Source organism: Rhipicephalus sanguineus, chromosome 7 (assembly GCF_013339695.2).
Source record: "Rhipicephalus sanguineus isolate Rsan-2018 chromosome 7, BIME_Rsan_1.4, whole genome shotgun sequence".
In the NCBI taxonomy this organism is placed as follows: domain Eukaryota; kingdom Metazoa; phylum Arthropoda; class Arachnida; order Ixodida; family Ixodidae; genus Rhipicephalus; species Rhipicephalus sanguineus.
This window is the reverse complement of record NC_051182.1, coordinates 39,304,937-39,321,480: the sequence shown is the minus strand read 5'-3', so window position 1 is coordinate 39,321,480 and position 16,544 is coordinate 39,304,937. Positions and strand designations below refer to the sequence as shown.

Below are 16,544 nucleotides of genomic sequence, written 5' to 3'. Positions count from 1 at the left end.
ACGATGGGGGCGCTATGGTGGTAAGAGTCTCACTCACAGCATCAGTGGTGGCCGCGATAAGGCTGCAGTAGTCTCCGGCTATGTCAGTTGCTCCCCGACCTTGATGTAGAGCCACAGCTCGGAATGGTTGACTTTGTTGTGGAATTGTCTGCAAACTTCGTACCACCCGCCATATCTTAGATAGAGGTTGCCTTGGGTCAAGAGATCCGCAGAACGTCCTCCATCGCTGCCTGTCAAGCTTGTCGAGATGCCGAAGAACGTGTCGTTGAGCTCGGCGACAGGCGGAGAGGTCTGACGGGGATTTCGTTCTTCTGTGTCGTCGTTCTGCGCGGCGACGGATTGCACGAAGTGCCTCGTATTGGGAGTCGGTTGCTGATCTCTGCATCGGTAGGTTAACCTGTCTGGTTGTGTCACGCAGAGAAGAAGCAATGATATCCTCTATTTCGGTTGATACAGTCGTGTGCTGACAGCCCGTCTTGACAGATGCCTTGAACAAGGTCCAGTCTGTTTGATGGATGTAGCGTGAAGCTGAGCGGCGAAACCACCTAAACTGAACATAGGTTGGGAGGTGATCGCTACCACGAGTCTCCAAATCCGTGCACCAACATGCAGAAGACAGAAGGCTCCTGGATACAAAGGTAAGGTCGAGGCAGCTGCTATAAGAAGTACCACGAATTAATGTAGGTGACCCGTCGTTGAGTACGCTTAGTCCATAAGTGCACATAAAGTTCGCCAAGTCTCTTCCACGGCAATTCATCGCAGTGCTACCCCAGAGGGGATGATGTGCATTAAAGTCACCAATCAAAATGTGTGGGCTTTGTGCGGCTTGCAGCACGGTCTTCAGGTGGGAGCAGTCGATCTTCGCACTGGGGTGGATGTATCCCCCTATTACTGAGAACGTCCGCCTTTTATATAACATTTGGCATAAATATATAGCCTGAGAGCGTGGCAATAGAATGCGAAGCTTCGCGAGACTCCGTGTATACTTCGCGACAAACAAGCGGTTGAGAGAAGTACACAGTTGATAGACTTTACATTTGCTGTTTTATGCTGACAACGAGACTGACAGCGAGCTAACGCCGCTGCCTCCCCTACCCCCTCATCTCTACCTTGTCACTGGCTGATTTTGGCGGGAGGACAGTTATCGCAATCGGGTCCGGTAGTTTGAAATTGTGTTTAATCTCAGAGCAAACGGACGTTATCAGCTCGGGCGGTGTTGTCTTTTCAAACGGGAGGCGACTCTTCCGCAAAAAAAATAAATAAAATTAAATTGATATTAATAATAACAATGATAATAAAGAAGAAGAAAACACAACTCCGGGCAAAAAAGAAAAGAAGAAAGAACTGGCCTTTTAGCTAGCGCAATGGGAGCACGGCAAAGCCTGTATTTTCGCGAGAGACTCATTGCCTTGACGTTTTCAGATGTATACATTGTTACCTTCTATTCTCTTTCGAACATCACCACTGGTTCTGCACGCCTATACTCATTTCACTAACATGTCAGAACGCGCAACGACCCGCCGGTACATACATAACCCCGCTTCCTTTCAGACGGTGCCGTAGCGTTTGGTGGCGCAATGGTTAGCGTGCGGGCATGGTGATTAAGTGGTCGCGAGTTCGAATCCTGTGTGTTTTTTGCAAATTTTCTGAAATTTCTTTCTGAACGAGATGTCTTTGTATCATTTGTACATCCAAACAAATATGTGTATAAACCTCAATGTGCTCTAGAAGTCAATCAAAAACGAATTTTTTTTCGGGCCAAGAAGAAACTAAGGAGTAACGGGAAGGAGCATCCATTGCTCCCTTGAGGAGCATCAGAAAGGAGTAACAGTTGGTCCTCAAGGAGCGCAACGGTTCGTCCCCTTGCCGTTGCTCCTTTTAGGAGAGTAATGGGAGTGGAAAAGCACTTGCTCCCTTAAAGGAGGAACCCCTATGCCCCCGTTGCTCTCTTTTGGCTTAGAATGGCAAGGAGTGCCTTGTACACGGCCCGGCACAACGCCGTGGTCGCCCGCATCCGCACCGCAGCGTCCAGGACCATCAGCATCGCCTTTGAGAACCGTCCTGTCGGCGATACCGGACTGCGGCCAGACCTTGTCCTCGTTCGTGGAGAAGAAGCCATCGTGCTGAACGTGGCGTGTCCCTTTGAAAACACGCGCGAGGCGTTCACGAACACGAGAAACGACAAGGTCTCCCGCTACGAGCCAGTCGCCGCTTACCTCCGCCGACGCTACCAGCGGGTCTCGGTGGCAGCCGTCATCGTCGGTGCGTTGGGCGCTTGGGACCCGGACAACGACCGCGTCCTGCGCCGACTCTGCTCCCGACCCTACCTGCGGCTGTTTAAAAAGATCTGCGTCAGCGAGGTGCTGGCGGCGTCGCAGAACATATACCACGTCCATGTGTGCGCCGGCCGTCAGCAGTTGCTCGGCTCCATTTGCCACGCGCTCCCTAGTGTGATCACGTTCACCTGTGATCTGTCCTTAATTTCTGTCGTTAATAGAATGTACAACGTGAAACCAGTGAACAAGACCAGCGTCATTCCGCATCAGCCCATTATGTACTTGCGATATGACGTCCATTGGTGTCGTCAGCACTTAGGTATGCTGCCTCGCGCATCTCAACTGGAACTATACTCGTAATATTGAAGGATATTGACACCGAAGCTTATATGACCCTCACTTAGCGATTGGTAAAAGTTTTTTCTGAACTGATTACATTGGCGGCGAGATCGAGCAGAGTCGGCACCTAGCGGCGAGCGGACGAAACCGCGCGGTGTGGATGGCTCCTTGCGTCGTCTGCTAGCCACACCGTATTCGCATGTGTGCGTACGACATGCGCGTCCTCAGATTACAGCTTATTCCGTTGTGCTAGCACAGTATCAAATGCTTGTACGTATGCCTACACGATATACATAAGCATTTTGCCTTACGAGAGTTGTATGCACTCTAATAAGTGAGTACACGCCCGTGTCGGTATGGCGCTAGGTCTAACCACCGTACCGTCCGTTCGCCAAAATCATTTTAATGTTAGTACCGCTTTCTTTTTCAAGCACGTCACATAGTACATTCGGCGTCCCGTAAACGAAAAAAAAGTACTAAATCTCAAGGTGTGAATGCAGAATTTTAGTGACAGCATCTCGTGCTGTGTTGGCGATTTGGAAATCTTTGTGATACCGCAAAGCATGAACTATCGTCTGCAGATGATGGTAAGCGGTAAAAAAAGACCTGAAGCCACGCATTTGTACAGCAATACGGGTATTCATGCAAACAGAAAAGCAGAGTGCACAATGTTCTGCTTCCTGTAATTACGCAGAAATACAGGTTCTCTTTCTTTGTAGCCGCTAGAGAAAGAAGTAAATACTCCAATGGCTCAGTCGATGAACACAGTTTATATTGTGGTATAGGCAAAACACGATGGAGGGGCATACATCCCTATTAGGCTGCAGTCAACGCGCTTAATTCGCCGACAATCGACTCAAACCGCATACGGCGAAGCGTCGCTGCGTACATTTGTATGCGCGCCGTCGACCACCTATATCCACAGAAACGCGGCGACGGTGCTGCCACCTGTAGCCCGATCTCGCGGCGAATGGCACACGAGGAAACAACACGTGTCCTCGAAGACTACTCTGTTGGTAACAGTCAGTTTGTAGGGAAAATTTGCAACGGAAATTGTGGCAAATTTTCCGTGACAAGATTACACAGGTGGTGAATATGTACGTACCTCCGAGGTGTTTAAGATGCAGAAAGAGGCACAAACCCTGGTTCAACTCTCAGATACTCAAACTTGTCAGAAAAGCAGCTAATGCCCACAAAAAGATTCTTAAAAACAGAACAGCAGTAAACGAAACAAAGCTGAAAAATGTAAACCAAGACCTTAAGTTAAAACCAAAGCAGGCAAAACATGTCTTCTTTGACAAGCTAAACACATACTTGAAGTGTAATCCAAAATTCTTTTGGAAGTACGTCAAGAGCAACAGAAAAGATGACTCAGCTATCCCTGACCTTTTAACTGAGGAAAATACAATAACGGATGACTTGGAGAAAGCTGAAGCATTTAACACCTATTTTCACTCAGTGTTTTCAAAAAGGACTGAACACTCACCGATGTTACCTTCTAAAAATATTGGCAATGAAATGGCGGAAATTGAAATTGGTTACACTGGTTTGGATAGTCTGCTGCGTAATCTGGACACCTCTAAGGCTATCAGCCTGACGGTATATCATCTCATGTACTTAAAAAGTGTCACGTTATTATTGCACAATATTTATGCATAATGCACAAGTTGTCTCTTGACACCGGCGTGGTTCCAAGGGACTGTAAAACAGCCAATGTGGTTCCTGTGCACAAGGAAGGAAGCGAAAAGCAAAAAATTATCGTCACATATCCTTAATTTCAACCTGTCGCAAATTATTAGAGCACGTTATTTATAGCGAATTGTTCAAATATCTCGAATCTACTCATTTCTTTGCCCACTCCCAGCATGGATTTCGGCAGGGTCGTTCATGCGTGACACAACTAACTGAATTTCAGCACGACGTATTGATTGCGCTTGACCGTAACAACATTGCTGATGCATTATTTCTCGATTTTCGCAAGGCATTTGATACGGTCCCACATAATCTGTTAGATATTAAACTTGCTTCATTGAATATTAATGCTAAGCTGCAAACCTGGCTCCGGAATTTCTTAAGTGGTCGTAAACAGTGTGTTGTTTTAAATTCTAAAACGTCTTCATATGTAAACGTGACTTCAGGCGTGCCACAAGGAAGCGTTCTAGGTCCACTGTTATTTTTGGTTCATATAAATGATATAGCAGATAACATAAAATCTTGCATAAAATTATTCGCGGATGATTGCGTCATCTACCGTCACATTACTTCAATCGCAGACACTGAATTATTGCAAGATGACTTAAACACAGTAACACGATGGTGCTCCACGTGGAATTTGCCACGTGGAATATCTGGAAGTGCAACCACGTCAGATTTGCAAAGAACATTTCAGAAATCCAGCGCACATACAGTATTGATGGCGAGATAGTCAAAAAAATGCCTGAGTGTAAATATTTAGGAATTTACTTGAGAGAATCATTCCATTGGAACAGGCACATAGACAAAATGTACCTAAAGGCTAGTAGGACGTTGTTTTTCATTTGTAGAAACTTTCATTGTGCAACAAAAGAGGTGAAAGAAACTCTTTACTTCCAGCATGTAAGGTCTATACTTGAATATGCTTATGTTATCTGGTACCCAGCTCAAAAGTATCTTGCAGAAACAATAGAAAAAGTCCAAAAGCAGGCAGCCCGTTTCGTCAACAACTACGACCCATTCGCTAGTATGTCTGAAATAAAGGCCACATTAGGCTGGGAAACTCTAGAATCTAGAAGACGGAAACTATATATATAGTTGCGATAAATTTAGCCACAAATTGAAATATTGTTATAGTTTTAAAAATATCCTCGTTTGGATACGGCATTTTAGTCCTTGAAAAACACGTGACAGGCCCTTGAATACCCTTGAATTTTCTCCTTCGAACCTTGTACGAACCATGACTTTTGTGGTTTTAAATATTTCTTGTTCGGTTCAGCATTATCGACATTAAAGAATATATTTTGTAAATTGCATTGCTTCGTTTACTCAATTGCAAGAACAAGCCCTGCTAACCCTATGCATGGTACGGAAGGACATATTGGCGCTTCACCTCGCAGACAGTTTGTTTTCCAAGGCTCACCACTGTTTTGGGAATAGCGCAACTTCTTGTGCGATTTTATGAAGTATGAAGGCACATACACATACTTCAAGTACACTTGTACTTCTTTGTTCAAGATGCCTGCTACTGTACAATTTAGTAAAATAAAATTTGTTGGTGCTGATTACATATTTGCGATTCATCATTCGAGGTGTGTACAACAACAATTGCTTTGTTGTTTCTGAGCAGCAACTGCTGCTCACCGAAGGAACGTCGTTTGAGGAGGCAGTGTTCACAGGATTCTTTCACAGCACAGATTCAGTGTAAGGGGTCTTACATTTTCTCTTTATTGCAAAACACTACTCTAACAGCTGGCCCGCAGGGTGTAGACACACAAGACGGGGTCCTCTGTTGAACTGTTTCACACTTTTTATTGTTACGAACGGCTCGTAAAATACAGAGACAGACGAAGGGTCTTTCTGTTGTCCGACTATTGGCACACCCGTATCTTAACGGTTCACTCGTTAATGACAAACATGTTTTACGAAATCTTCTGTTTTCTAAGTGCGACGACACCTATATCTAGTTGAACGGTTTCTACTAAACGCACTGGGCTTCCAACGTAAAGGACGTTTTTAAGTGAGGAAAAATTGTTCGGTCACAATATGTCATCAAATTTTGTCGTAAAGTAGGGCATTTTTTTGCAGTGTAACCATTATCCTAATCATTAATCAACATTATTTTCCGAAGCAGAAATAGTCATCTAATAAAAATACCGTTTCTGATTTATAAAAGTTCTTATTTCTGTATTTATTTACCTTTTCGGTATCGTGAAAATTAATGCATTCTATTCGAAAAAATCACTTTTCTTTTTCTTTTACTTTTACTTCATGTTTACACTTACCCGCCAGCTACTTGGCCAATCCGCCGCTGTTGGTACGAGCCAAGTATAAGAAATAAGCAAGCAGAAGACGTTGGGAGATTTTGGAGCGAAGATTGATGGCGTCGCGTGAACGTCATGTCGGGTTGCGGACCCAAGCGCGAGAAGTCCCACAAGGCAAGGACGCACCAGCCAATCCTGATGCCCTCGGAGTTACGTGGCCTCAATATGCGCCGGCCGTGACTGCCCCAGGCCTGAAAGTAGCCTATGAAAGTAGCCTGCCTCATAGTCTTGTGGGATGCCGTGTCGATAGAAGGACGCATCTCAACATAAACGTAACAACTGTTTATTAGTGAAGCAGCAGCGGGGCGAGCATACCGACGCTGCGCTCAGTCGGGTAGCGAAGGAAGGAAGGAACACTTGCGAGCTTGGCAGCTTGGTTTTATAGCCACCGTCGGTGACGTAACCCTCCGGTGACGCTGGGGTGGCGCTGTCCCTTATCGGAGGCGTGGTGTAGCATGCAGCCGTGTCACGCCGGGCTAGCTAGTGACGAGGCGGAGGCTGCGCCAGTTTGTGCGCAGTGTGTTGCCACAGTCTGAAAGTAGCCTATGAGGCCATCGCCGCAATAAACACCACTGGTGACTCTTTTTTTTTTACAACGTTATAGCGGAACGTTATAAGGCTTCTTGTAGTTTATAATTTTAGGTAGATTCTGTATTTTGTAATTCATTCGTTTTATTTTGGTTTCGTCTTTAAGTTCCTTACTTTTCTTGTTTTCTTTTAAAGCAGCTTCGTCTTTTCTTTTACGGAGGCTCTGTCTCAGAGCAACAACACAGGGCCTTAAAACTGCATGACACCCTTGATCTTACAGCATTCGAGCACGAGTGTTTTCATCCGTGTCATCATTGGTTGGTGTCATCGCCGTAGTAAAAGGTGGAAGAGCCACTCGTGCCTAAAGCGGCGATCTATACTGTTATGCTCGATATACTGCGAGTCAAGTGACAATTGTGCAAGTAGCCCTCAATTTCCACGCCCGTTTTGGTCGTCCGTAAGTGTCAAACAATGACCTTTGTACCCTTAACTTCGACCCCACCCGACTTTTATCCTCTCCACCTACGTCTCATGCTTTTATGCCTCGCTTGCAAAAGTAGTCTGTACAAACAGAGGACTAGCTCAACCCTGGTCATGATGAGGTGTCATAACTCCAGTAACACAAAAAATGACCAAGAGGACAATTTCTTCGGTTTCACAGTCAAGAAAAGGAACGCCGCAGCGACCTGTCCTGCCACTTGTCTTTTTATACTCCCGCGCGTAACGCGCAAGAATTTTTGCACAATAGCAGTTTTTACCCGGAATTTTCGTCCCCCCTCCCCCCTCTCATCTCTCTCTTGTTCCCTTGTTCCCTTGGTCCTTCTCCCCTCCTGTGTGTCATGTTTTGTCCCCTTCCAAGAAAGCGGGATCATTCGTGCTTGCTCTTACCTACACTTTTGTCGTCTAGGTCACGTGGTCTTCCCTCGTGTACTACAATAGACATTTGAGGGAAACCTTTTCAACACCACAGGTATAGTCATAATTTAGGCTTCAACAAGCGTTGATATTCAAATATCAAACACTATTCAAACCTTCGCTGTCACTATCCCTATGTCGTGGTCAAAAGGTTCCGCTCAAGTGCCTATTGTCGTACACGAGGGAAGACCACGTGACCTAGAAGACAAAAGTGTAGGTAAGAGCAATCTTGAAGGATCCCGCATTCTTGGAAGGGGACCACACATGACACACAGGTGGGGAGAAGGACCAAGTGACAAGAGAGAGATGAGAGGGGGGAGAGGGGATAAAAATTCCGGGTTAAAAATGCCATTGTGCAGAAATTCCTCTACGCTCAACGTGGGCGTATGAAAACACGACAAGTGGCCGGATTGCCACTCGACTCGCTGTCTACCAAGCGGTATGGACTCCCGCCTGGTTCGTTCCGTGCTCTTGGAGTTGAGGCTTCGCAGCCGATCCAGGACGATCATGCCGTGGACGGTGGCGCTGGTTATCAAGTATGCCCTACGTCGTGGCGTGACCAGTCGTACCGACCTGGTCAATTTCGCATGCGAAGCAATCGAGGCCTGGACGGCTGTTTTCCGAGCCTTCGACCCCGAAGGCGTTGGCTGGCTATCGGGCGACGATCTGCGCGCTGCGATCGCAGAGTGCGGCTACGACGTGTGTGGCCCGTGGCTCGCTTATCTGCGAGAAGTTTTCGAGCACGACGGTTCCTTGACCATCGATGGCTTCATCAAAGCGTGTGCTTTGAGCGCACGTCGCCAGCGTTGAGCAGCCACCATAGCCCTTCCTCAAAGGCCCTTTTCAGGGCCACCCATTTGCTGCATCGGTAGAGATCTGCCGTCGCATATCCGCTCCTTCTCTACCTCAAATTATTCTTTTGAATACAGATACAATTATTGAAATCTATTGAACGGCGAGCTCATCGACATATTTCTAGATTTTGATTGTGTTAAAGAGCGAAAGAGACCCTGTCAATTGAGTATAGTTCCGTACGCTAGATTATTGCCATCATGGATTTTGTGTCATTGTCGTGCCAAATATAACGTTACAGCAAAGTTATACCTCCCATATTTGCTCTTTTGTTTTCGCATTATGTTGCCTGTGTAAACACATACGAGAAAATAAGGGATTCTAAGCAGATTCGCTGCCTTGTTACCTAACAGACTCGCAAATATGAATGCGCGCGCTAGAGACCGATACCGTTATTCATGCCCTTTTACCTACGCAATAAAGCAACCTTTGCCTTGCGTACACAAATATAGATCGGTTCCTACAATCTATTTTGTCAATTTGTTATATTTCTTTTGCCGTACCAGCGAGCGCGTACGGCTTTCTAAACTTTCAGCTCTCATATCCCATTTTGTAGAAGTCTGATCACTCTGAGCCCATGTTGCATGTTTAATAAGCTATTCAGGACAGAAATATGGGCTCGTTGGTGCGTGTAGAACTCGCGCATCTTAGCAAGCCAATGGAACAAATTGGACGGGGGCTGTGACCTAGTGGCAGTCCTGTTTACGTGTGTTTTTCTCCTGTCTTTGTTCCGTTGCGCTTGCTAAGATGTAGAAATTTAGCAAACACGTGATTATCACTAATTTCGCTCATTACTAGCTCCTCTGAAAGTACTGGTACCGTTGGACCTTTTCCGAAATATTCAAGGTGGCCAGAAATTATACCAGTTTATGAAATGGCAAAGGATAATAATAATTGAACTTCCTATCGAATCTCTCGGTCAATCCCACGTGGTGTCGTATCAAAAATATTTACAGTAAGAGCGCTCTTTCCTATATTGAAACGCTCAGCGCTTATTACAGATAACCGATATCATCGGCTGTTTAGAAACCATAAAGATGACGATCATAGCGTTACACTTCTTCAAGCTGATTAAATTCGCAGAAGAATTTATGTCTGGGTAAGTTGGAATTGGTTGTGCATCTTTGAAATGAGCGGCGCAAAAAAACAAAGCTCGGACTGGTGCTGCTAGAGGACGGACGCGTTTTTCGTGGGCTCCGGAATGACAGCGTCAGATAAGTGTTGTTCTCTCTTTTTTTTTTTCATGATTCGAGCTTGTTTTTTCAGTTAAGCCACTAGATTGCAGCTTAATAGAGCTTACAACTTTGTACTGTTGGTACAAAATGATGTGACAGTCGCTTCGGGTGTTTTTTTTTTTTTAAATATTTGTTTGTTCGGCCACCACGTGGCTGAAAGGTGCACAGGTGCTTTGAAGTGTAACATACTTGCGGAGTTTTGTGATATCATTTGGCTTTAAGTGTACCTAATCCGCCGTGTGAACGATCTATAGCCATGTTCAAAAAGACCGTAAAGTGTTCTGGATGCGGAATGGGGCGGAAAATAGAGGTTTGTGAGGATGAGACGACAGAGGGAGCTGACGCCAAGTGTAAGCAATGCGAGTTAGAGGCGAAAATGGAAATAATGATGGCCGCCCAGAATGAGCTCATCGTGAGAATCTCCGAGCTGGAGAAAGCGGTAGAGACAGAGCGGGAAAAAATCACAGCATATCCACGGGGTGAATGATGATGAGTGGGGCGAAGCTACGGAGGGAATCATCTGTAAACCGTGAAATGCGCCCAGTACATAATATAAAGAGTGTGAAACATCGTGTATATATTATACATCAAACTTTTATTGTACTGTTGGTTTACGTGGTCCCTTCATTATCACTTGTGATCGGTGAAATGCAAGGAAGAAGTCCGCTCCCGAGCGAAAGAGGGCCAAGAGCGACCGCATTCCCCGCTCGCCCTGTGCGAATTAAAGGCAAGGCTAGAGGGAAGACAGGACGCGCGTTCCACGACGCGAGGTCGGTAGCATGCCCAACGAAAGCCAACGGAACGCGATCGTGCAAGTGCTCCGGCTTCGCATCGCCTCATGGTTCCATTTAGCGTCCCAAAACCAAACATATTGCTCAAGGTGTGCCTTGCGTTTTTCGTAGAAATAATTTCTTTATCATGTACATTAAGACGAAAAGTTGAAAGCTCACTAGAGTGTATCGCCCGCAAAGTATGTCTTTTAGTGTGATTTAACTCTCATACGGCAGGGTCCTCGCGCCGCTGCCGGTCCACCTCGCCCGTTGACGATCGGGCGAGGTGGCTAAATACAACTACTACTACTACACTTTAAGAAAAACATCTGGCGTTCTTTCGTTCTGCTTTTACAAAACATCTGGCGTCTTTCGTTGGTTTATTTCATCAATCAACGGCGTTTTGAACAAAATTTTTATTGTTTAATCACGCACAGGAGAAATCTCACCAGGCACTTCCTTGGAGGTAAACAATGGCTGCTAATGGCAATGAGAGACAGAAGAAGTCGGCTTTTAGCTAACACTTACACTTCTACTTCTACTAACGTTTCCTACTGGAACATGCCAATGGCTGCTAATGGGGAATGAGAGACAGAAGAATTCGGCTTTTAGTTAACGCGCACGCTGCGAATTTTTTATTGTTCAACAACGCACAGGAGAAATCTCCCACCGGCACCACCTTGGAGGTCAAAGCGTAAGACTTGTTACTCACTACTACGACCACGACGACTACGAGGGACGAACGAGTGCCGCCTTAAGGAGCTTCGCCCCTAAAAACGATGGCTATGGCGGAAAGGCTTAAGTCAGCCGAGGAGGGATTAGCAAAGGTAGCCATGCTGAACAAGGAAGTAGAGATGGGTCGCTCTGGAACGAGCCGGCTCTTTTGAGCGGCTCTTCTTAAAGAGCGGGTGATCCGCGGCTCAGTAAAAGCAGAGTACTTCTGGTAAAAGTGAGCGGCGGTTCTTTGGGAAAGGGGGAAAGCCGGTTCTCGCTCGTTCAGTGAGCCGTGCTGAATCGATCTGCTCAGGTGCTCAGAGAGCCGGGTTAAGGTGGCGGTACAGTAGTGCATTGTCGGTAGCCGGTTCTCTCTCGCTCAGTGAGCCGTGTTGAACCAACGCCACTAGGTGTTGTTCGTTGAACCGGTCGAGCCGCTTCGTTCGAGTTCGCGTTCCTTGAGAGAGGTACGCTACGTAGGGAGCCTTCATGAGCGCGGGCAAGTACCCCCCTACGGTAGGAACAACTCTAGGCTTCCCGAGTCACGCGGAAGCACGTGGCACTCAATTGCGACTCCAGAACATTTTGCAGAGGGGTGCATAAGTGAAGGGGGGAGGGGGCCAGCGACCAGCGCACGCCGCGAAATCCCAGGAGGAGGAGGGGGAAGGTAGCCTCCTTCTTGCCGCCTCTCCCTCCTAGTGTTTTCCCTTTCTCCGTCGATTTAGGTGAACCGGTGAGCCGTTCAAATGAGCCGGTTCACTTAAGTGAGCTGAGCCGTTCGGAGCCGCTCACTCAAGTGAGCCGCTTTGCCCATCTCTACAAGGAAGCAAGCGACAGCGGGAACAATGGGGCATCGACCCCCACAGTGGTAGGCGCGAAGGGGGAAACAGGTTTGGAAAAGACAGGTGCAAGGGTCACAGGACCCACCTTCCGCGAAGTAGTCTTGGGAACGGGAGGGGACAAAACAATAGCAGTAGCACGCGCTAGTAACCGGGGCAGTGACCAGGTGCGGGAGCGTCCAGCAGAAAAGTCGGATCACGTGATAATCGCTGGGGACTCGAATTTAGCTACATACGCAGAAGCAGTCAAGGAAAGGGGGAGAGGCGACAAACGAGTTTTAATAGGGAAGTTCCCGGGACATAGGCTGGGATCAGTGATGAGACAAGCTAGCGCAGATCTCGCAACTAAGTCTAATGGACTTAGTTGCGTGATAATCGCGGGAGGTCTAAACGACGTCTTGAGTAAAGAATCAGCCGAACTAGCGACCACATTGGCGAAAGGGGTCAATGACATGAGCGCCATTTCCCCTCAGGTGCAGATAGTGGTATGTACAATACCGGAGGTACCGGTGCGCGACGGCAACCTGCAAAGAGCGGTTGTCGACGCAAACAAAGAGATATGGCAGATGAGTAGAGAGAAAGGCATCGAGGTAATGGAAATAAACAGAGAGGTGCACAGGTGGGGTGGTTTTCGAAGAGACGGAATACACTTCGATAGGAGGCTTGGCCATGAGGTGGGTTGGCGTCTTGCAGGACGCGCAGTAGCTTTTTCGGGGGGCACGCGGGCCCTTCGGTGCCCAAGGTAGCTTGTAATGAGGAAAACAACCAGGGGGACTCTTTGACAGGTAGTATAGCGAAAAAACAGAGAAAAGGTAAAAGAAGGGAGAAGGCGCGTGTTGCAATTAGTTACATTAACATGCAGGGTGGCAGAAAAAAGGCAAAATGGTTAGAGATTGAGGGACAGTTAAACAAGGAACAGATAGGTGCTTATGCGGTTACAGAAACACATCTTAGAGACTTGGAAGAGCCACCACATATTGAAAATTATGTTTGGGAAGGATGTAACAGGATCACATCAGAAATGAGAGGTGGGGGGCTTGGAATGCTAATTCATAGCAGAACAAAATGGGAGAGAGTGAAACAAACGTGTTCAGAGCACATATGGGTTTCGGGCACAGTAGGTGGAAAGAAAACGTGGCTAGGTGTAGCTTACTTGTGGACAGGGAATAACTGCAGAGAAAAGAATCGGGAGATAGTGAAATGCATAAGCACCGATATTAAAGAATTTGGTGATGATGCCGAAATAATCCTTCTAGGGGACATGAGCGCTCACATTCATGACCTTGACGGATATTCAGACACCAATGGCAAGTTATTGCTAGATCTCTGCGAGCAACATAGTCTTGAGATAATTAACGTGGGGCCTAAGTGTGAGGGGCAGATCACATGGGAAGTCGGAAACAGGCAATCGAGCATTGATTACTGTCTCATGACAGAAGGAATATATGACAAACTTAGAGAGATGAGAATAGACGAAGAAGGCATTAACAGCTTGGGTAGTGATCATAAACGCATAATACTACAAATGGGATATAAAACTGAAAATAAGAACTTAGAATCAAAGTTTGGCAGCTCGTATCTAAATGACAAACAAATAACAAATATAGTCGCAAGAGTCGAGGAAAAAGTAGACGAACTACCAGGCAAAGACTGGAAGTATAGTGAGCTGCTACATGTAATCACGAAAGAAATGGAAATAGAGAAGAAAGCTATTTGTTGGAAAGGAAAGAAAAAGCCAAAAAGTTGGTGGAACAAGGAAATCCGGGAAGCGATCGAGATGCGACGTCAGGCATCACGGGAGCACAGACAGGCAAAAAAGGAGAAGCGGCCACAGGACGAAGTCAACCAAATATGGGAAATATATTGTGAGCAAAAATCCATTGTGCAGAAATTAGTCGAGGCAAAAATTAAAGGTGAAAGTGAACGCTGGATGACAGAGATTCGCGAAAAGAAGGCTGCGCCTATAGGATATTTTGGAGCCACCTAAAAGCGCTGGGTAGGAAGTCTGTCACAGTGCAACAACATAATGTAGATGGAGGAGGAAATAAATTGGAAGGATATGAAGCGCTACGTTACATCCGAAAGATAACAGCCGATTCGTTTAAAAAGGTCCCCCAGGGGATTGCCCCGGTGAGTAAAAGTACGCAAAGGAGTGCAACCGACGAAGATGTAGTACTAGAGAATTTCAATTGGAAGAAGGCCGAAGGAAAAATTCCTAAGCGCACTACTCCGGGCTTAGATGGGGTTCCCGTCAGCCTCATTAACGAACTCGGACATAACACTAAAGAAGCACTGCTGAAAGCCGTAGAAAAGTGCTTACAGGAGAGGGAAATACCAGACAGTTGGCGAAAAAGTAGAATGAACTTAATCTATAAAGGCAAGGGAGAAAAGGATAACATTCGCTCGTATAGACCGCTAACAATTACATCGGTGCTATACAGGTTGGCGATGCAGGCAGTAAAATTAAAAATAGAAGCGTGGGTAGAACAAAATGATATTTTGGGAGAACTTCAGAATGGATTTCGAATCGACAGGCGGTTAGACGATAATCTGTTTGTTCTTACCCAGTGTATAGAAATATCTAAAATAGAAAACAGGCCCTTATACGTAGCCTATCTAGATATCTCCGGGGCGTATGACAACGTTAATCAGGAAATTTTGTGGGATATATTGAAGGAAGTGGGCTTAGGTGACGACTGTGTACAGCTTTTAAGGGAAATATACCGAGAAAATACAGTTTGTATAGAATGGCAAGGAATAAGTAGCAAGGACAGCGTTGAAATTAGCAAGGGGCTGAGACAGGGATGCCCTTTGTCCCCGATGTTATTCATGCTGTACATGGCGAGGATGGAAAAAGCGCTAGAAGGTAGCAACATTGGATTTAATTTGTCACACAAACAGGTCGGAGCGATGGTTGAGCAGAAGCTTCCAGGCCTATTTTATGCTGATGATATTCTCTTATTTGCGGACAGTCAAGATGATATACAGCGACTGGCAGATATATGCGGAAGGGAGTGTGAGGCTCTAGGACTAGGATTTAGTGCAACAAAATGTGGATTGATGGTATTTAATGATCACGGAGACCATACGGTCTTAATACAGGGCCAAAAAATACCGAGGGTAAGCGAGTACAAGTACCTCGGAGTATGGGTAAATGAGGGGGATAGATATATGGAGGTACAGGAGAAAGCATCGGTAGCAAAGGGAAAGAGGAATGCTGCAATTATGAAGCACAGAACTTTACGGGGATACAATAGGTACGAGGTGCTTCGAGGGCTGTGGAAGGGTGTGATGGTTCCGGGGCTTACATTTGGGAACTCAGTGGTGTGCATGAAGTCAGAGGTGCAATCAGGAATGGATGTAAATCAAAGGACGGTGGGCCGCCTCGCGTTGGGCGCTCACGGGAAGACGACAAATGAGGCGGTAAAGGGTGATATGGGATGGACAGGCTTTGAAGTGAGGGAAGCGCAGAGCAAAATCAGATTCGAAGAGAGGCTGAGGAAAATGAAGAGGAGTAGATGGGCAGAGAAGGTTTTCAGGTATTTGTATAGAAAAAGCGTTGACACGCAGTGGAGAAAAAGAACTAGGAGGCTCACCAGTAAATATACGGCTGGCAGTGCGGGCGATATGGCAACAAGGAGCATTAAGCGGAAGGTCAGAGAGGCGGAGAGGACTTATTGGATGACAGCGATGGAAAAGAAGCCGGCTCTGAGTAACTACCGAAAAGGAAAAAACGAAATAAGGAGGGAAAGGTTTTATGATAATTCAAGGGGAAGCGCTTTACTGTTTGAAGCAAGGTTGGGCTGCCTTAGAACGCGTAGTTATAAAGCGAGATTCAGTAACGAAGAAGAACAATGTACATGCTGCGGAGGAACTAGGGAAACGATGGAACATGTACTGATTGAATGTGGCGATATTCACCCAGGTATACGTGTGGGCACGAGTCTACATGAAGCCTTGAGTTTTAGGGACAACAATGGAAAGCTGAACACGTCCGCGATAGAAATAAGTAAGAGACGGTTAGAGTATTGGTGGCAGAAAAGTAGAGATAAAGTACAAA

At 46.3% G+C, this 16,544-nt stretch overlaps 1 protein-coding gene across 1 annotated transcript; it reads left to right on the top strand.

Moving 5' to 3' along the window:
- Nucleotides 1-1,961: 1,961 nt before the first annotated feature.
- LOC119398632 (uncharacterized) lies at nucleotides 1,962-6,015 on the top strand. Its single transcript, XM_037665462.1, has 2 exons — nucleotides 1,962-2,396; nucleotides 5,938-6,015. The coding sequence occupies exons 1-2, from the start codon at nucleotides 1,962-1,964 to the stop codon at nucleotides 6,013-6,015; spliced, it is 513 nt and encodes a 170-aa protein (XP_037521390.1).
- Nucleotides 6,016-16,544: the final 10,529 nt, after the last annotated feature.

Excerpts from the sequence above, each read along its gene's own strand:
- LOC119398632 (XM_037665462.1), top strand. The coding sequence starts at position 1,962 with ATGGCAAGGAGTGCCTTGTACACGGCCCGGCACAACGCCGTGGTCGCC. Across the intron at positions 2,397-5,937 it reads AGAACATATACCACGTCCAT|CAACTGCTGCTCACCGAAGG; the intron begins GTGTGCGCCGGC and ends GTTTCTGAGCAG.